This window comes from Mesoplodon densirostris, chromosome 19, assembly GCF_025265405.1.
Source record: "Mesoplodon densirostris isolate mMesDen1 chromosome 19, mMesDen1 primary haplotype, whole genome shotgun sequence".
In the NCBI taxonomy this organism is placed as follows: Eukaryota; Metazoa; Chordata; class Mammalia; order Artiodactyla; family Ziphiidae; genus Mesoplodon; species Mesoplodon densirostris.
Window position 1 is genome coordinate 14,673,821 of NC_082679.1, and position 20,744 is coordinate 14,694,564.

The window sequence follows — 20,744 nt, forward strand, 5'->3', positions numbered from 1 at the left end:
CCTTCTGTCGTCCAACACAAGTTTGTGCACCCAAAGCACAGTGAGGCCAAAACGAAACGTCAGAACAGAGAAAGTTTTATTGCAGGGACAAGCAAGTAGAACAGGTGGCTCGTGCTCAGGAACCCCAAACTCCCTAATGGTTTTCTGGGAGAAGTTTTTAATAGGCAAAATTTGGGGTGAGGGCTGCATGGTGTGTGACTTTCTTCTGATCGGTTGGTGGTGAGAGAACAGGACAGTGTTCCAGGACATTTGTGCTTAGCCTGAAGTTGCCATCCTCCAACTGGGTGGGTGGGGGGGTCTTAGTTCTTGCAGAAGAACTCAAAGATATATTATTATGTATATTCCTCGAGGAAGGACTAGAACTCTGTTTTACTGCTGCACTGTTTTTTTTTTTTAATTTTTAAATTTAATTTTATTTATTTTTCATCACATTGGGTCTTCGTTGCTGCGTGTGGCTTTCTCTAGTTGCGGCAAGCGGGGGCTACTCTTTGTTGTGGTGTGCAGGTTTCTCATTGCGGTAGCTGCTCCTATTGTGGGGCACGGGCTCTAGGTGCGCCGGCTTCAGTAGTTGTGGCATGTGGGCTCAGTAGTTGTGGCACACGGGCTTAGCTGCTCCGTGGCATGTGGCATCTTCCCGGAGCAGGGCTCAAGCCGGTGTCCCCTGCATTGGCAGGCGGATTCTTAACCACTGCGCCACCAGGGAAGTCCCTGCACTGTCATTTCTTGATTTGCTTCTCCTTTGTTTCTGCATTGCCTCACTTTTCTGATTAGCAACTGTTTCAATCTGCCCTTTGGTACTCTGGAAAGTTGTCGGAGGCTGAAATTGAAAGGGTTTTGCAGCCAGGAGAGCCCCACAGGGTCCTGCTTAGTTTCATTTCTCTGTGGCACCATTTCAGTCCAGCATCCAATGAGTGGCACACACAGTAAACAACTCTATGCATGAAAACACAACCCCATCCATGATCACACACTCAGGCGCACGGGGGAACCACGCCAACGCCAGTCCCTTAGCAAATATCACAGGGACCATGCTTGGGGCACTGGGATATCACAATCACTCTTAAAAGCATAAAGATCTGGACACCCTAGACCAACTTGGAATCCTGGCCCCAACCTCTTCATACCGGCCCCCGTTACACATCCCACCCTCCAGCCCTCAACGTGTGTCGCCACAAGGGCATCCTCAGCCCCACGGAGAACCCCAGGTTCGAACGGGTCCACCCGCGCGCTTGCGCACGCAGGACAGAAACAGCACCTCCCGGGAGCCTGAGTGCAGGAGTCTTGTGGGTGGGGGCGGAGCTCCGGGCCTGCGCCCGTTGCAGAGCCAAGAACCAAGTGAGAAAAGGTGGAATATACAGTTGCTCTGATTTTGGACTACAGTTCCAATAGGGGAGCAGGTCAGCTCGATAGCATGGGTCACTCACAAGGTCACCTTTACAGGCGGGGAGCCGGCCTATTAGGAAACCCTGCTTCTCTGCCCGCTCCGCCCCACGGGGATCTGGCCCTATCCGTCTCTCCAAGCGCTAAGTGAGGAGCCTGGGGACTTGCCCCCGCCCCCTGCGCGCCTGCGCACCCGGGACTGAGAAGGAACTCCCCGGAGTTCCAGCGCAGCAGACTTGAACGCTGGGCTGTGCTCCGAGGCAGGCGAGGCCTGAGGGCGGTGAGGCAGGCTCGGAGGCGGCCGCTTCTCTTCTGAAGGACACGAGCGCGGGACAGGCCAGGTTCTGCGGACCACATCGAGGGCCTCAGGCCACTGTGCGTTTCCTCCGGAGCGAGGGCTTGTAGTTCTGAGACCGGGCGCCGCGGGGTTAAGCTCTGGCGGCGGTAATCGGGCGCCTCCCCGGCCTATTCTGTAATGCGCGACCCGGAGGTCCTGCGCTTCACTTTCCTCGCCTCACCTACCCAGGCCCGGGCATAGAGGAAAGGTCTGGGAGTGAAGTGGGAGGTGGAGCCTCTGGGTAAAAGTGCCCTGCAAAGACGCGGTGGGCAGCTCTGGGGGTGGGCGGTTGTGGTGTCGGAACTACAGCGGACCCAGAGCCGCGAACCCGGACACGGGTAACCAAGGACCTTCTTCCGTCTCCCTGTTTCCATTGTGTATGCAGGTGGTGGGTAGCGAGGGTCAAGGGGGCGTGGACGTTTGACCAAGACAAGAAACGCCTGCGGTGTAATGAACCCTGTTTGCTTCCCCAGCCAGTCAGTCTCCAGAGGAGGCCTGTGAAGTGAACCGAATCGCTGCTGCAGCTCTAAAAGCCAGGTTCTTTGTGAGTTTGTGCTGCTTCTTTGTTTCCGTGAAATGCATTTGGTTTTCAGGACACGGGAATTTTTTTATTTCCTTCCCTTGGAATATCCTGCTTAAGAATGATCTACTTATTGATTTGGGCCTGAGGATTTCCCTACCTCATTAAGGGCAGGGACCTAATTTATAGATTGCCCATTTTAGTGTCCACTTAATTCAGTTCTGCAGTTAGTTAACCATGTGCTATAAATTAAGTTGCTCTGTGAGCACAGCTTTTCCAAGAATTCTAATGATGGAAATAGCCGTGTTGAAAGTTAACGTTTATGTTTTCTTTTTGACTGTGATTTGTTGAGTAGTAGTTTAGGGCTTTAGACATCTGTAATTATTACGGAGTAGGAGTGGGGATTTTTTTTTCCCCAAGGGAATCCATGAGTGGAAATTTTTGGTACCAGCCTGATGTAGTTAGAGGTTTGGTAGCATGAGTTTGTTTTATTTATTTTTGACAAATGAAAAATTGTATATATTTAAGGTGTACAACATGATGTTTTGACATATGTACACATTGTGGAATGGAATGCTAACCACACTAACTAATTAACATATCCATTACCTCTCTTAGTTACCTTTTTTTTTGTGTGTGTGACAAGAATACTTAAGATATACTTTCCTGACAAATGTCTAGTATATTATACATTATTATTATTATCTATAGTAACCATGCTGTGCATTAGGTCTTCAGAACTTATTTATCTTATAACTGAAAGTTTGTGGTTTGTTTTGGGTATGTCTTTGGATAGAGGAAGAGAGGTGTGTGCAGTGGTTGAAAATTTTGAACCTAGAGGGTTTTAATCCTGACAACCACTTAAATCTGCGTGAGTTTGGGCAGTCTTTCTGTGTTGCAATTTCTTAATATGTAAAATCGGAATTATTATATACCTCACAGGGTTGTTTTGAAGATTACCTGAATTAATATCCGTTAAAGCTCTTAGAAGATTACCTGGCACATTAGAAGAGTGCTTAATTAATACCAGCTGTTGCTGTTAGTGATGATTCGTAGTCTTTCCCTATCAACTCTCTGTATTCCCAAGAATAATGGAAACGTGAAGTCAATTAGGATAAATACTTGCAAGCAGGAAAATGAATCCCGCTCAGGTGGACCAGAACAGGGATTCTTAATATGAAGTCTTTGGACTCTGTTTATGAGTTTTCAGGGCAAGAAAAATCTAAGATATATACAGAAATATTGTATATATTTGTCAATGAGTAATTTGGGGGAAGAAGTCTATCATTTCATATTACCAGAGTTGTATAAGACCCAACAAAATTGATTCTCACTGGTCTAGAATCAAAGCCTGGGATAACTGGGAATGACTTTTGGGATAATCTTAAAAAATTAGTATCTAGCAATTTGGTTAAGTAACTCACAGTCCATACATGTGATGGAATGTTATGCGATAATAAAGATTATGTTTATAAAGTCATAAGAAAAAAACATATAATGTAATATTGGGAAGTACTTATTGTTCTGAATAAAAAATTTTTAAGAAATTGTTAAGTTACATATGTGTCCTGAATGCTAAGGTAAGGATTAACAAGATCTTTTGCAGGGATTTAATAATTGGTTATTCGTTGGCACGCAGAAGGGGTTAACTCAAATGACTGAGCAGCTGCTGTGAAATAAGCATTTTTTTCTGTCTGCTGTTCATACTCTCTCTTAATCTTTGGAAATGTCACGAACCAGCTTTGTGATCCTTCACAGAAGGATCTCTGGGTGTTAATGAACTACAACATTGAAGAACTGGTAAGAATTATTTTTTCAGTGACATTGATTTCCCTGTTGTTACCACTTATGCAGGCCTATTTAATCAGCTTTTTTTTAATGCTATAAGGTACCCACCTTCCCAAATCATTAAAAAATTATTTTTAGTGGGAATAGCTTTTTTTTTTTCTTTTTGTGGTTCGCGGGCCTCTCACTGTTGTGGCCTCTCCCCTTGCGGAGCACAGGCTCCGGACGCACAGGCTCAGCGGCCATGGCTCACGGGCCCAGCCGCTCCGCAGCATGTGGGATCTTCCCGGACCGGGGCACGAACCCGTGTCCCCTGCATCGGCAGGCGGACTCTCAACCACTGCGCCACCAGGGAAGCCCGGGAATAGATTTTTTTGTTTTGTTTTTTGCGGTACGCGGGCCTCTCACTGTTGTGGCCTCTCCCGTTGCGGAGCACAGGCTCCGGACGCGCAGGCTCAGCGGCCATGGCTCACGGGCCCAGCCGCTCCGCGGCATGTGGGATCTTCCCGGACCAGGGCACGAACCCGTGTCTCCTGCATCGGCAGGCGGACTCTCAACCACTGCGCCACCAGGGAAGCCCTATATATTTTTTAAACTGATTTTTTTTATGTGTTTCTTGGATATTTTCCATTCCTTAACAGTTTTCTAAAACTTAGCATTTAATGATTACTTTATTATTCTATTTTGTGGATGTTTTATAAATTATTTAAGAAATCAGTTGTTGGGAAGTGATGTGCAAAACTGCCTAAGCAATTCCTTAAACAGCCTTTCATAGGTCCTACTACTTAATTAGCTTTTCCACTTCAAGGTCACGTGGGATTTCACAGGTAGGAACATTTAGGAATATGGCATTGACTTTTGCCAAGTTGGGGTACAGGTGATAACTCCGAAGTATTTGGCTGAATTTCTGAAAGAGTCTTAGAATATGAAATGGACAGTTATGCTATTTTATGCCAGAAGCTTCATCCGCCTGATCCTTCATTTGAGTGAGAGTTTGAGAAATGAATTAATAATAATCTTACAAAAAACAAAATTATTTTAACCTCAGAGAAGACTTGGGAAAGGAAGGTGAAATAATCTAATTATGCTGTATAGCTCAGTTGGAAATGGTATTTACATAGTCATAATAATGGAAATTGAATATCCATTTACCCTGTAATAGAACAAAACCATATTGGAAGGATAGGGAGATGGAGCTACGCATACGTGCAGTGGGAGATGGGTGGATAAAAGACAGCCAGAACTATGCTTTCCATAGTAGGAAGTCAGTAGATACTGGTTAAAACTGAAAATTCAGAAGTAGCAAATTAGCATGTTATTTGAATATATGGTGTTTAAGTAACAAAAGAAAAAGCTAAAAGAGGTGAAAATTGTTGCCTCTAGATTTGGAAGATGGGAGAAAGAATAGCAGGGATGGAATTGTTGGGGCTTTTTGTGATATTCCTTGTAGGGCTGTTTTAAATTTATGGCCAGGTACAAGTGATACAAATTAAAAATTTTTTGATTAAAAAATTAAGAGACTCCAGAGGAGAACAAAATAAAGATCACCTGGGATACCATCCAGTAGAGGTAACATGATAAAATTTTATTCCAAGTCCATCCACAGACTTTCATGCACATGCATAATAAACATATGTATGCATATGTATGTAGTTTTCTTGCCAAAAATAGAATCACACACGATACTATATTCTAACCTATCTTCTTCTCCCAACGATATGTAGTGACCATCTTTCCATGACATCAAATAAGAATTTTACCTTTGTATTTTTAGTGGGTGTTTCGTTTTCTGTTGTGTGAATGCATGATAATTTATTTAACCTTGTTGAAGGATATTTAGGTTCTTTCCGGCTTTTTTGGTCCCATTATAACCATTTTCCACATATCATTTCATTCTTTCTACTTCATACCACAAGTGTCCATTTCTCCACAGCCTTAGTGATACTCTGAAGTATTACCAATTTTTAAAATCTGCTAATCAAATTCCTTTAAATGCAACTCCTTAGTTACTAGTCAGTTTTAACTGGTGGGTTATTTCTACTTTCTAGAGAATTATCTGTACTCACTTTTACAAATTCACTTTTCCCCAGCCTGGATACCAAGAGAATTGGGTTGGTAAATGAGATCATGTAGGCAGTATTGATGATTCTTAATAGGAAAATGGTGAACAGTGAGCTCTGAAGATTCTGGGAAAGATAGTTCAGGCTTGAGGAAGGGATCCCAGTGTGCAAGTACAGTCTTGCCATTATAAAGACTGCTAGACATGATCTGTGCAAGTGATTCTCAAATTGTGGCATTTGGACCAGCAGCATCGGTATCAACTTAGGAACTTTTTCGAAAGGCAAATTCTCAAGCCCAACCCCAGACCTAGTAAATGCCAACCTTGAGGAGTGGGGGCCTGCAAACTGTATTTTAATAAGCCTTTCAGGTGATCTGATGCATACAAAGTTTGATTACCAAACCTGCCCATTATGATCACTTGGGGAAGGTTTAAAAATTCTGATTCCCGGGCCGCACTCCCTGCTAATTAAATCAGAATGTTTGGGGGATGGGAGTTAGGCATCAGTATACTTTAAAGATCTGCTGGTGATTCCAGTGTGTGGCAAAGTTTGGGAAATTCTTGTCTGTACTATTTTCTGCCTTCAGGGTTAGGGAGGCAAGTCAGATTCCTGACTCTCGGAAGGAAGTTCTGGTTTAGATGGTGTAGCCACTTCTCAGCTGGGGAAGGTGGAAACGAGGGGAGATGGCTCTGCTCAGGACAGGTCTGGACAGCCTATGCTCAGGTCCAGATGAGCCTCGCTGTGGTGGGGAAGTAACTGGAATCTCTCCTGCTAAAATGGCTGGATATGTCCTTCCATGCAGGGGAGTCTGCTCTATGTCTATCCTTATGCAACGGTTTTCCTGTCATTTTGGGGAGGGCGTGTATTTGTCTAAATTACCTCTTACCTTTCATCACTTGTTTGTGTGTTGGGAGGGGCAGGTAGAGGGGTGTTGCATGTAGGAATGGAAAAGTGGTGTGAGTTTTTAAAATCTGGGAGCTGTGAGGCAATTTTGTTCTTATGGCTTCATATTCTTCCCCCAGCTCTTAGCTTCTTTGGACTCTGCTTCTCCAGCAAATGACCCTTGAGAAAAACTAACCAGTTTCTTGCAAATCTGAAATCATGGCTCACGTAAGTTGATACTTCTCTGTATTTGAAATGCTGTAAGTTTTTTCAGGTTATGTAAACGTTTTCATTAGTTATCCCAAAACTTCCTAACAGAGCCTCATCCAACAGCTCTTCCCTAGTTGCTCCCACTCTAGTGAAGGATGGAGCCAGACAGCCTGGCCCCTCCTGTGTGCCCCTCTCTGTGTGAATTGACCAAATTACTCAAGGCCTCCTGTGTATTCAGTCTTTGTCTGGAGCAGAGATAAAGCAGAAATGAAGTCCCTAGAGGGAGACAAGTGTTAGGAGACTCTCAGGACTGGAGAACACTTTAGAGCAGCACTGTCCAATATTAAAAATACAAAATTAGTGCCTTATTAGCACAGTAGGCCTCATGTCAGTCTCATAATAAGTAGAGAATAATATGCAAGACACATATGTAATATTTTGTGTCACGTTTTATTTATTATTTAAAAAATATTTTTAATTAATTTTATTTTATTTGGCTGGCTTGGGTCTTCATTGCTGCGTGCAGGCCTTTCTCTAGTTTTTTGGTGAGCAGGGACTATTCTTCATTGCGGTGCCCAGGCTTCTCATTGCGGTGGCTTCTCTTGTTGCGGTGCACTGGCTCTAGGCGCGTGGGCTTCAGTAGTTGCTGTACATGGGCTCAGTAGTGGTGGCTCAAGGGTTCTAGAGTGCAGGCTCGGTAGTTGTGGCACATGGGCTTAGTTGCTCCGTGGCATGTGGGATCTTCCTGGACCAGGGCTGCAACCAGTGTCCCCTGCATTGGCAGGCGGATTCTTAACCAGTGTGCCACCAGGGAAGTCTCTAGTGTCACATTTTAAAAAGAAACGTGCAGTTAATTTTAATGCTTTATTTAACCCAATATAACAAAATACTATCATTTCAAAATGTAATCAATATAAAAATTATTGAGGTATTTTACATTCTTTTTTTTTCTCTAAAATATTCAATATCTGGTGTATATTTTATAGTTACAGCACATCTAAATTTGTACTAGCTACAGTTCAAGTACTCAGTAACCACATGTCTAAGGTAGCATATTGGACATTGTAGCTTTAGAAATTTTGTGTAACCTAAATTGTAAATATAATTTAATATGTTTAAGAGTATAGAAATAATCTAAATAGAATCATTATTAAGTCCAACATATCTATTAAATGGAGTATTTTATAATAAGTTTAAAATATTCAATAAAAGATTTGTTATAATAAGGGAAAGTGCTAATGATACATATAGTGATGAAATTGGGTCTGGAAGAAATTCTTTAATTTTGTGCAAACTCTACTTTTTAAAAATAGAGATTTTATGGTTCATCTGGGGGGAAAAATTGCATCGATTATTTTTTTCTAACGCTTAAAGGGAAAGAGGGTAGAGTAAATCACATTTCTGTTTTTGGCCGCACCTTGCAGCATGTGGATTCTTACCTCCCCAACCAGGTTTCGAACCCGTGCCCCCTGCAGTGGGAGTGTGGAGTCTTAACCACTGGACCGCCAGGGAATTCCCTAGAGTAAATCACATTTATTTTTTTAGGCACGTTGCTAGCAGTATTTTTATGGACACTATTTCAATTAATTGTGAAATTCTTTTCTTTTTTATTTACAATATTGTGTTAGTTTCAGGTGTACAGCAAAGTGATTCAATTATTTTTTTCAAGTTATATTCTTTTATAGGTATTACAAGATAATGAATATAATTCCCTGTGCTATACAGTAATCCTGTTGCTTATCTATTTTATGTATATATAGTAGTTTGTAACTGTTAGTACTCCTGATTTGTCCCTCCCTCCCTCCCCCTCCCCTTTGGTAACCATAAGTTTGTTTCTGTTTTGTATGTAAATCATTTGTATTATTTTTTTTAGATTACACATATTAGTGATATCATATAGTATTTGTCATTCTCTGTCTAACTTACTTCACTTAGTATGATATTCTCTAGGTTCATCCATGTTGCTGCAAATGACAAAATTTCAGTCTTTTTATGGCTAACATTCAGTTGTACATCTTAAGCCAGTCTTCTGTTGATCGGCACTTGAGTTGTTTCCATGTTTTGGCTATTGTAAATAGTGCTGCTATGAACATTGGGGTTCATGTATCTTTTCAAATTTTTGTATTTTCGAGTTTTTGTTTTCTCCAGATATATACCCAGGAGTGGGATTGCCGGATCATATGGTAGCTCTATTTTTAGTTTTTTAAGGAACCTCCATTCTGTTCTCCATAGTGGCTGCACCAATTTACATTCCCACCAACAGAGTAGGAGGGTTCCCTTTTCTCCACACTCTCTCTAGCATTTATTATTTGTAGACTTTTGGATGATAATCATTCTGACTGGTGTGAGGCGATACCTCATTGTGGTTTTGATTCGCATTTCTCTAATAATTGGTGATGTTGAGCATCTTTTCATGTGCCTATTGCGCATCTGGATGTCTTCTTTGGAGAAACGTCTATTTAGGTCTTCGGCCCATTTTTGATTGGGTTGTTTGTGTTTTTGGTGCTGAGTTGTATGAGCTGTTTGTATTTTTTATATATCAACCCCTCGTCGGTCACTTTGTTTGCAAATATTTTCTCCCATTTGGTAGGCTGTCTTTTTGTTTTGTTCCCTTTTGTGCCCATCAACAGAAGATTGATGGTTTCCTTTACTGTGCAAAAGCTTTTAAGTTTGATTAGGTCCCATTTGTTTGTTTTTGCTTTTATTTCTTTTGCTGTTAAATGCAAGAAAATATTGCTACAATTTAGTGAAACTCTGATGAATTATCTGAACGTATCTGGAAATAAGTAAAATTAGGTATCCCACAGTTATATAGGAAGCTTCATCTGTAGCAGTAGTAGGCAAACTACAGCTTGTGAGCCAGATTCAACCCATGGCCTGTTTTTGTACAATCTGTGAGTTAATTACTTTTTGAAAGAATTATTTTAAAAAAGTAGGGAAAGGGGAAGGATATACAAATAGTGACAATATGTGGCATGTGGCTCGAACAGAAAAAAATAATTTTACAGATAAAACATGGGTTTGTCATTTCAGGATTTGGTGATGTTCAGAGATGTAACTGTAGACTTTTCTCAGGAAGAGTGGGAATGTCTGAACTCAAATCAGAGGAATTTGTACAGAGATGTGATATTAGAGAACTATAGCAACCTGGTGTCACTGGGTAAGTTTATCTGTGTCAAGTAATGTAGAAATTCACATGACTGAATTTCAGGGCTATCCTTCTAAAAACTAGCCAAATATCTGCTTTGTAGTTTGGGAATAGGCACCTTCAGCTGTTAAACTATTAAATAGCACCTTTAGTTTCCCCATAAATCAGTGACGTTTACATTTTCCTTTGCCTTTTCCATAATTGCTTCTCTTGAATGACAGTTTGGTATAAATTCTTAGACACTTAGAGCAAAACCATTTTCAAAGAAATCTGGTTTCATACTGCTATAGATGGTCTATTATCTATTAACTTACCTGCAATGTGAGTAGGAAGACAGAGGTGTCTGGCTCTACATATCTATTGAAAAAGCTTATACAATGTATATGATACTGGGTTAAATCAGTAGTTTGTTAAAACTCAAGTGGACACATTCAATTTATCACAACAAACATTATCTTTTAATTGATTTATGATTAAAAATTTAAAATATATGAACTTTGCATTTAACATTGGATGAATATACTGGCAAGAAACTATATTCCTCTTAGCAAAGTATTTAAAGAAAAGCAAAAATCGTACCTAATAAACATGTATAGTGCTTACTGTGTACTAGGCACACATCCAAGCACTTTGTTTATTAAGTCAAACCTCACACAATCCTATACATTATTATAATAATGGTATACATTATTATTTTATATATTTTTATGTATTATTTTATATATTATTATATATTATTTACATATGGATATATATTATTTTTCCAACTGAGAAAACTGAGGCTGTAAGTTGTTCAGGTGACAGAGGCAGGATTTGAAACCAGTGTTCTCAATGATTACTTCCTCAAGAGACAGAGGCTGTATGAATTGGCAATTAAAATAAGGCACTATTCCTATCTCTCTGTTCTTGTGATCCTGAAGTAACTCTAATATCAATGTTTTTATGTTCATTTACTCTTCTTTGTTCTGAAGGCTTAGTCAAGTATATCCTTTCTGTATTATGTTTTCTCAAGGAGGATGTTCCATTTCTAAACCAGATGTAATTACTCTGTTAGAGCAAGGGAAAGAACCCTGGATGGTCATGAGGGATGAGAAAAGAAGATGGAGCCTAGGTGAGTAAGTGCTAATAAGGAAAGGTAAGCTATTGTGGCATGGCATATTCCTGTTGGTTGGGAAGGAAACACACCACTAAGATGTTGATTATGAAGGAGAGACCTGAAACCTGGGAAGAAAACATAGATTTCAGCCTGAACCACCAAAGAAATTTCATCTTTACTTCCATTTACCTCTTCTTTCTTCACTGTCATGTTTCTTTCTCATTTCAGTGGGGGAAAGCTTTCTTCACCAATGACCACCATTTTACCTGTATTTTGCATCTGATTTCTTTCTAGCTCATCTTTTGTATTTGGCTTTTATGTATGTGTTTCTTCATTGCCTTCTTTTCACGGAGTTTAAGTTGTAGTAGGGTAATCATACAATAAACAAATGGATTACTAAATATCATGAAGTGATTAAGTATTATAAAGAAAAGTGAATAGGATAAGAATATGGAGAATTATGATGGGTTAATGGGGTAATTTTAGATAGGGTGGTCAGGGAAGAGGAACCAATTGGCAGAGGCTCTTCAACTTGTCAAAGATGGAATCATTTGAGCATCTGTATATATAACTGCAATGTATTGCAACCACATAAAATACCACATGCTTAATTCCATAAATTCTTAATGATACTAACAGCAGATTGTTCACCATTGGAAATTACTAGAGAACTAACTTATTTGGAAAGCATAAATGTAAAGGAAAAAGAAGTGTTTATCCTGTCTTCCTTGTAAGAACTGTACCAATAGGTAATAGATGGAGGGATGTTTTTCTTAATAAAAGTATTCAGTGAATAAATGAAGAACGATAGAATATTATCACTTTGGAACCCATAGTGAGCTATTGGATCTAGGCACTGAACATCAATGCTGATAGCATCACAGAAATAGAGACAATGAATGAAGGGGTGAATGAAAGGATACAGTATGACCTATGAAGTGGACCTAAGTCTAATGGAGCTTCTAAAGCCACCAATTTATTGGAGGAAGATAGAGGAGCATGTTCTATTACACCTTGGGAATATAGTCAGCAAAATTCAGAATATGAGAAATGCTATAGGGTCAAAAACAGTTCTTCAACAAATAAATTATAAGGTAAATCAAAAGATAGTAGGACAGGGACTTCCCTGGCCGCGCAGTGGTTAAGAATCTGCCTGCCAATGCGGGGGACATGGGTTCGATCCCTGGTCTGGGAAGATCCCACATGCCGCGGAGCAACTAAGCCCGTGTGCCACAGTTACTGAGCCTGCACGCCTACAGCCCATGCTCCGCGGCAAGAGAAGCCGCTGAAATGAGAAGCCTGTGCACCACAACAAAGAGTAGCACCTGCTTGCTGCAACTAGAGATAGCCCGCATGCAGCAACAAAGACCCAACGTGGCTGTAAATAACTAACTAAATAAATATTTTTAAAAGATAATAGGACAGTCTGTAGGTTTTAGACATGTAGAAGTCATGTCAACCATTGTACATTATGGACTTTGGATCAGTTATTATTATTTTTAAATTGTTTAAAATTTTATGTATGAGATAATTGGAAGTGTGAACACTGATTTTTGATGTTCTTAAAGAATTACTATTCATTTTTTCAGGTTTGGATAATGGTATTATGATTATTTTTTTTAATCCTTTTAGAGATACATCCTGAAGTGATTACAAAGAACATTAGATTATGGGATTTGCTTCAGAAAATGTGAGGAGAGTGGATTAGGGTCTGCATAAGCCAGTACTGGGCTTGGTTGGTGGTTGCTGAGGCTGGTCCATAGATACATGGACATTTATATTTACTCTCTCCTTTTGTGTATGTCAGATATGCTCTGTAATAAAATTTTGTTTCTTTTAAAGTTATTGGGAGATAAAAGGAAAAGAAAGTGAGAAGTGAGGCAGTGATGAAAATAAATATATATAACTCTTGGAGGAATTTTGCCATAAAAGCAGACACATGGGGTACAGGGAAAGTATCTTAAGATGTGATGAGGTATTAGAACATGTATATAGGCTGAAGGGAATGATTTCAAAGAGGAAAATTGATGGAGTAGAGAAAGAGGGAACTCTGTAAGCAATGACTTTCAGTAAATGGGTAGGAGTAGGAGTCAATTTATGAAGGACAACCAATGCATATGATAAAAATATGGACACAGGTTAGTTGGATAATGTGGTGAAGGGGAGAATAACATTTTTCTTTAAATTGCTTCTGATTTCTTGATGAAATTAGCAGTAAAATTATCAGCAGAATGTGAAGGTTATTTGTAATTCAGTATGGATTATTTAATATTGAGTTGGCCAAAAAGTTCATTTGGGTTTTTCCATAGCATCTTATGGAAAAACCGGAATGAACCTTTAGGCCAACCCCATATGTGATCAGTTTTGATTTTCAGAAGTACAGTTCTGTGGTTATAGGGTTTTAACATTTACAGATCTCTGGATGCATTTACCCTGGTGTTAATGTGCCTAAAACTGCCTCTGTCATAAATATTCTGTATCCGTATCATCTTGTATCAGCAAAAGTTACTGAAGACATCATATCTCAGGAAACTAATTAACTCTATGAACAGGTAATTTAATTCATATTTTCTTTTTAATTAAAGCTAGTATCCTGCAAATGGAAATATTTCTCCTTTTACATTGCTTTAAGATGGGTTAATATTTTGCTTTCACATTAGCATTATTTACTAGAATAAAGTACTTTGATTCAGTAGAATACAAACTAATACAAAATAATAATATTTGGTTTATTAATTTTGAGTAGTTAAATATTTTATATATGTCTTTTGATGTTTAGTTTGGCCTTTTGTTTTAGAGTTGGTCCAGTCAATTTTTTCTTGATTAAATCACACATATAATGTATACGCTATTATTTCCAATTCCAGTTTATTTAAAGTAGAACAAGAATCTAAAGATACTTGTAAAGCAAACTGTGTGCAGAATCCTTCATGACTTTTTACATTTCCCATCAATCTTTACTATTTTCTCACTCATGCCTATTTTGAGAACAATGCAATGTGCATCCCTAACCAGAACTTGCAAAGCACTGAACCTAGTTTTCATAGATAGAAATGGTTGTCTTTCAGTTTCTTGAAGGGGAAAGAACTTGCATAAAGAAATTTGGGAACAATTATCGCTGACTTTTTACAGAAATCTTAAGATTACACTTCAGTTGTTTATACAGTTGACCCTTGAACAACATGGGTTTAAACTGCATGGGTCCATTTATACAAGAGTTTTAAAAAATAAATGTGTATTACAGTACTGCATGACCTGAGGTTGGTTGAATCTGTGGATGCAAAACTGCGGATATGGAGGTCCAACTGTAAAGTTACACACAGATTTTCAGTGGGGGGCGGGGGAGGGGGTGGTATTGTCCCCTCTAACCCCTATGTTCAAGGGTCAACTGTAGTATAGTCTCCTAGATGAGAATGTTCTGCATGCCAAGGTCTTAATCTGACACGTCATTTAGGTGGGGAAGCCATATAAGAGTCTCAGGTTCACTATATCCACACTGGGAATGTTTTGTTTGTTCTTTAAATTAAAACGTTCAAATTCTATAGGATAAGTTTTATAATTTCTACTTTGTTTTTTATGAGTGAATATGGACATTTTGCCCTAAGTTTGTTTATACTTTTATTTTGTGCATTTTCTACTCACTTCCTTTATTCCATTACTTTTTCCATTGTTTAGTATTTCTTATACAGTTTGTATGGGCTTTTCTGCTCTATACACTTTCTCATTTTTCTTACAAAAAAGGGCCTTCACTTTTGATTTTGACTGTGACTTTCCTTTAGATCACTGGTTTTTCATTTGCAAGTAAATCCTTTGAAATCACCATCTTAATAACAACTGTCATACTTTTGTACCTTCCTGCTTATTTACTACTGTTATGACTAGCTAATTACTGTTCATTTTATATATCATTTATATCTTATTTGTCTTAATGAGACCTTAAATTATTTTTTTCCCAAAAATTTCTACAAAATTGTCATAGTTTTTTTTTTTTTTTTTTTTTTTTTTTGGTGGTACGCGGGCCTCTCACTGTTGTGGCCTCTTCCGTTGCGGAGCACAGGCTCCGGATGCGCAGGCTCAGCAGCCCTGGCTCACAGGCCCAGCCGCTCTGCGGCATGTGGGATCTTCCCGGACCGGGGCACGAACCCGTGTCCCCTGCATCGGCAGGCAGACTCTCAACCACTGCGCCACCAGGGAAGCCCGTCATAGTTTTTTATTGCTTTCTTGAATGGGGAGATAGAGACAGACAGACAGGAGGAGAGTGAGGGAGGGGGAGAAAAAAAGAGAGGAGTAAAGGAAGGAGAACAGGAGAGAGGGAAGGGAGAGGGAAGCACAGAGAAAGACACTCAGATTTCATAGAGTATTTTCTGTGCCATTCATTTTTTTGTTTCTGCTCACAAATTATCTACACTATTTAAATCATGGTTGCCTTTTAACATCTTTTTAGTATATCCCTTCTAAAGTAAACTTATTGAAATATAAATAGATATAAAAAATACAGAATTATAATATGTGGCTCACTGAATTTTCACAAAGTAATTACACATGGATTCAGAAATAGAGCTTTACTAGTATATCAGAAGCTCCCTCCTAACTTTCTCCACTTATTCCTCCCTACCAAAGTTAACTACTAGCCTGACTTTTAACAAGTCCATAGATTAGTTTTACTGTTTTCAAGCTTTATAAAAATGGAATAGTATAAATTCTTTTATGCCTGGCTTTGTTTACTCACCATTATGTTTGTGAGAATGATCCATGTTGTTGTGTGTACTTGTAGATTATTCATTCTCATTGCTGTTACAATTTGTCTCATTGCTCTTATTGCATTGTATCCACATATCTTAATTTTCTTTGTCATTCTTCTGTTGATGAACACTTGGATTCTTTCCAGTTTGGGTGTATTAAAAATAATGTTGCTGTATTGTAGATTTTTTTAAAATACCTTTTTCTTTTTGAAAAATATTGAAATCTTATTTCAAAAATTTTGAGAAAATATACATTTGAGAAAAATACCTCTCTGCTCAGAATTTCATTAGCATGTTACTCTTTTATAAAACTGTTGCTGTGACTGAAAAATCACTAATATATTTTTAGGCAGTACCTAAATGGCATTGGCTATGAAGACTTCAGGGAGAATATAGGAAAGGGTATGAAGGAACAAAACAGGTTGAGTATTTGTAACATAGTGTGTATAGTTAATAAACTCAGATGAAGAAAAATAAGTAGAACCTTTTATTACCTTGATCATGAAAGTGAGGTTCACTCACAACTATGCAAAGTAGAAAATGAACTGAAGTGGAAATATCTGCAAGTGAAAGTGGAGAGACCATTGGAAGGATGATCAGATGTAAAGAAATTTTTCCATGTATGTATTTGATTGAGATAGCTTAGATGTGCTTTTGTTTCCCATCTCTATAGGAAGTGATAAAAAAGAAGGTGTAAGATTGGAGGCAAGGCAAAATATACATTTTTACTATTAACTAATTATGGAAATTTAATAATTAATAGTTACTGTGTGCTATGGGTTTGTTATTCAGTGATAAGTGAAAGATTGTTTCTGCCCTTGGGGAATCATAAGGTAAGAAAATAGAATAAAAACTGGGAAAGTTAATGAATATACCACAGCAGAATTGAAAAAAAGTGTTAAGAAGCAAGGAACAAGTTATTGGGATAGAAGATAAAGGATATAAATTAGATGAAGTCAGCACAGGTAGTTTTTCTGACTTTTATCATGATACCTAAAGGGTGAAAGGAACCCAACCATGTGGAGAGCCCGCCAGCATTCCTGGGAGATTTAACAGCCAGTAAAAAGCTCTAAGAAATGGAAAGATTGTAACATATTTTAGCAACTGAAAGGAGGTAAGTGTGACAGATGTAGGGTGAAAAGGGGGCAGTAGCTTGAGATGACATCTTTTGGTAAACAAAGGCCATGTTATTCATAATAAAGTTTTCTACTGTATTCTTATTAAAAAGAGAAATCATTAAAAAGTTTAGGTAGAGATCTCAGACTTTGATTTGCTTCTGAATTATCTGGTCTTAACCCATTTTCTTTATTCCTCTTAGCTTTTTTCAAGCTGCATGATTTTTAAAGAGTTTTTAAGCACATTTTCTTCAACTGGACTTTCTTTTCTTTCCTATTATAAAATTTTTATTTGCTTATTTGTTTACTTTTTCTAGAATAAGAAAATAGCATGTGTTTATCCTATTTTCTTTCAGATTTGGAATCCAGATATGACACTAAAAAGTTATTTGAAGTAAAGGATGTTTGTGAAATGAATTTATCTCAGTGTGAGATGATGGAAAGAATTAGAAGCTGTGGCCTTGAAGATTCCTTTTTCAGGAAAGACTGTGAATATAAAAAGTTTGAGGGACAAGAGGGTCCTCAGGAGGCGCATTTCAGGCAAGTGAAAAAAACCACCTCTGAAAAAATGCCCAAGAACAAAAAACGCACATCTGTTACTCTGTATCAGAGAATACACAATAGAGAGAAACCCTATGAATGTGGGGATTGTGGGAAGGCTTTTAGAGTACGCCAGCAACTCACTTTCCATCAGAGAATTCATACTGGTGAGAAACCTTATGAATGTAAAGAATGCGGAAAAGCCTTTAGACAGTGTGCCCACCTTAGTCGACATCAGAGAATTCATGCTTCTGACAAACTCCTTGAATGTAAAAGATGTGGAAAAATCTTTACGTGTGGTGCAGATCTTCGTGTACATCAGAGAATTCATGTTGGTGAGAAGCCCTATGACTGTAAGGAATGTGGGAAGGCCTTTAGAGTGCGAGGACAACTTAATCTCCATCAAAGGATTCATACTGGTGAGAAACCCTATGAATGTAAGGAATGTGGGAAGACCTTTAGACAATATGCACACCTTACTCGACATCAAAGACTTAATATTGCTGAGAAATGCTATGAATGTAGGGAATGTGGGCAGGCTTTTTTGTGTAGTACAGGCCTTAGAGTACATCACAAACTTCATACTGGTGAGAAACCCTATGACTGTAAGGAGTGTGGGAAGGCCTTTAGAGTGCGGCAACAGCTTACTCTCCATCAGAGAATTCATACTGGCGAGAAACCCTATGATTGTAAGGAATGTGGGAAGACCTTTAGTCGTGCCTATCATCTAACTCTCCATCAGAGAATTCATACTGGTGAGAAACCTTATGAATGTAAGGAATGTCAGAAGTTCTTTCGTCGTTACTCAGAACTTATTTCACACCAGGGTATTCATATTGGAGAGAAACCCTATGATTGTAAGGAATGTGGGAAGGCCTTCAGACTGTTCTCACAACTTACTCAACATCAGAGTATTCATTTTGGTGAGAAACCTTATAAGTGTAAGGAATGTGAGAAGACTTTTAGACTGCTCTCCCAACTTACTCAACATCAGAGTATTCATACTGGTGAGAAACCCTATGACTGTAAGGAATGTGGAAAGGCCTTTAGACTCCATTCATCACTTATTCAACATCAGAGAATTCATTCTGGTGAGAAACCATACAAATGTAAGGAATGTAAGAAGGCATTTAGACAACATTCACATCTTACTTACCATCAGCGAGTTCATAAGGTCACTAAATAATTATTAGAAAGCCATCCATTGTGAATTTTGTGTTAAGGAGCAGTAGAAAATAAATTCTGGAGGAAAAATGTTTGAAGGTAGGAATCCCTTTTGCTTCGTGCTCAAAATTAAAATAAGAGGTTTTAAAAGAATAGGTTAATTTAATGAATACATAGGAATGTTTCATCACCATTCAAACCATGTTAAACTTTAGGAAATTCTTTCTAGAAAGAAACTCTCTTAAAGGAGTGAATGTAGAAAAGCTTTTGATCTTACCTGTTATCATCTCTATTCTTTCATCTGTACAGTATACCTATGGAAGTTGCCAGGGCACCAACTCATTTTGGAAATTGATAAATAAAAGGAAAGAAATGTGATTTAGCCTGCATTTCCTGTATAAACTATATTTCAAGGCAACTAGAAGTTGATGAGGTAAAGTTCTTTATTAGAGATTTTTACAGGACATAATGAAATAATGGATCTAGGCACAATTCTCAGTAGAGGTGTTAAGACCATTAGGTGAATGGTTGATGTCAACTTCATAGTGAATAGATCAGGTTGACAACATCTGAACCCACTGATCAATTTTAATCTCATCAAAAATAGGACAAAACATTTTGTGCCTCCTGATATGATACAATAAGACATACCATTGACAAAAAATATTGAACCTGAATCTAATTAAAGCATCAAGATCTAACTCCCAGTTTAGAGAAAATTCAGGAAACAAGAACAAATTACATGATACAACAAGAAGCAGACAAATCTAAAATGTGGGTAATTCTACAAGAGTAATGACAGCTTCTCAACCAATAAAATGGATTGAAAAAAGGGAGGTGGAACTCTTAGATATTAAGAGTCTTAAGAGATGTATCAATCAAATGCAGTGAATGAGTGGTTCTCATTTAGATCACAAGTTGAACAAGTGTAAAAAAGACATTTTTATGACAGTTGGGGAAATGGGACTATTGACAGTATTAGATAATATTAAGAATTATGTTCTTGTTAGATGTGCAAATAGCATTGTGTTTATGTAAAAGTGTCTTAGAGATAAACTAGCAAGTTTATACACATAAAATGATATGTCTAGAATTACCTTTCAAATACTCATGCAAAAGAAAAGTGAAGATGGATAACTTGTTTGTCAAAATCATGGTAAGATGAGTCAGGTGTGTGGTTTTTGCTTATTTTGTTTTTGCTCTTTTCTCTATTTTCATGTATTTTAAATTTTCCGTAATTTTTTTTAAAGATAAAATATCTGTGTGAAATTATAACCCACTTAAAGTGAATGATGTTTGTAAATGGCTACATATCAGAACTTACGGATGTTGCTAAAGTTTTACACACAGGGATATTAAATGTGCTATAATGTATTTGGGAAATTAAGATTGAGGATCCAGATTTTATCTAGTTCACCTAATGCTACATCTGTTGTAGTGCCTGCCCCATAGTACTTCATATATTTCAAGAGTGAGTAAAAAGAGCAATTACAACTACTTGTGGAAATTAATGGAATAGAACTGTATTATGTGATAAGGTAGCTGCTAGCAACATGTTGCACACTTAAAATTGAACTATTGAGAGCCTGAATTGTGGTTAGTACAAATTAAGATGGTGTTAAGTGTAAAAAACACGAGGTTTTGAGTACTTAGTTCTAAAAAAATATCTAACAGGTCAGTTTCTCACAGCATTTCTCTGCTGTTGTTGGGAAGCTGCGATATTCAGTGGATTGCATTACTGCATAATACAGAACCCAACTTAAGT

The 20,744-nt window shown here is 38.3% G+C and overlaps 1 protein-coding gene across 1 annotated transcript in view; it reads left to right on the forward strand.

Annotated features, from left to right (window-relative positions):
- The first annotated feature begins 1,591 nt into the window (after positions 1 to 1,591).
- ZNF571 (zinc finger protein 571) overlaps positions 1,592 to 20,744 on the forward strand; it is a 183,991-nt gene continuing 164,838 nt past the window's right edge. The window contains exons 1-6 of the mRNA XM_060084800.1: positions 1,592 to 1,755; positions 2,103 to 2,261; positions 7,105 to 7,192; positions 10,208 to 10,334; positions 11,335 to 11,433; positions 17,632 to 18,980. Coding sequence (XP_059940783.1) covers positions 7,184 to 7,192; positions 10,208 to 10,334; positions 11,335 to 11,433; positions 17,632 to 18,980 — 1,584 coding nt within the window. The 5' untranslated portion in view covers positions 1,592 to 1,755; positions 2,103 to 2,261; positions 7,105 to 7,183. The remainder of the gene's footprint in view (positions 1,756 to 2,102; positions 2,262 to 7,104; positions 7,193 to 10,207; positions 10,335 to 11,334; positions 11,434 to 17,631; positions 18,981 to 20,744) is intronic.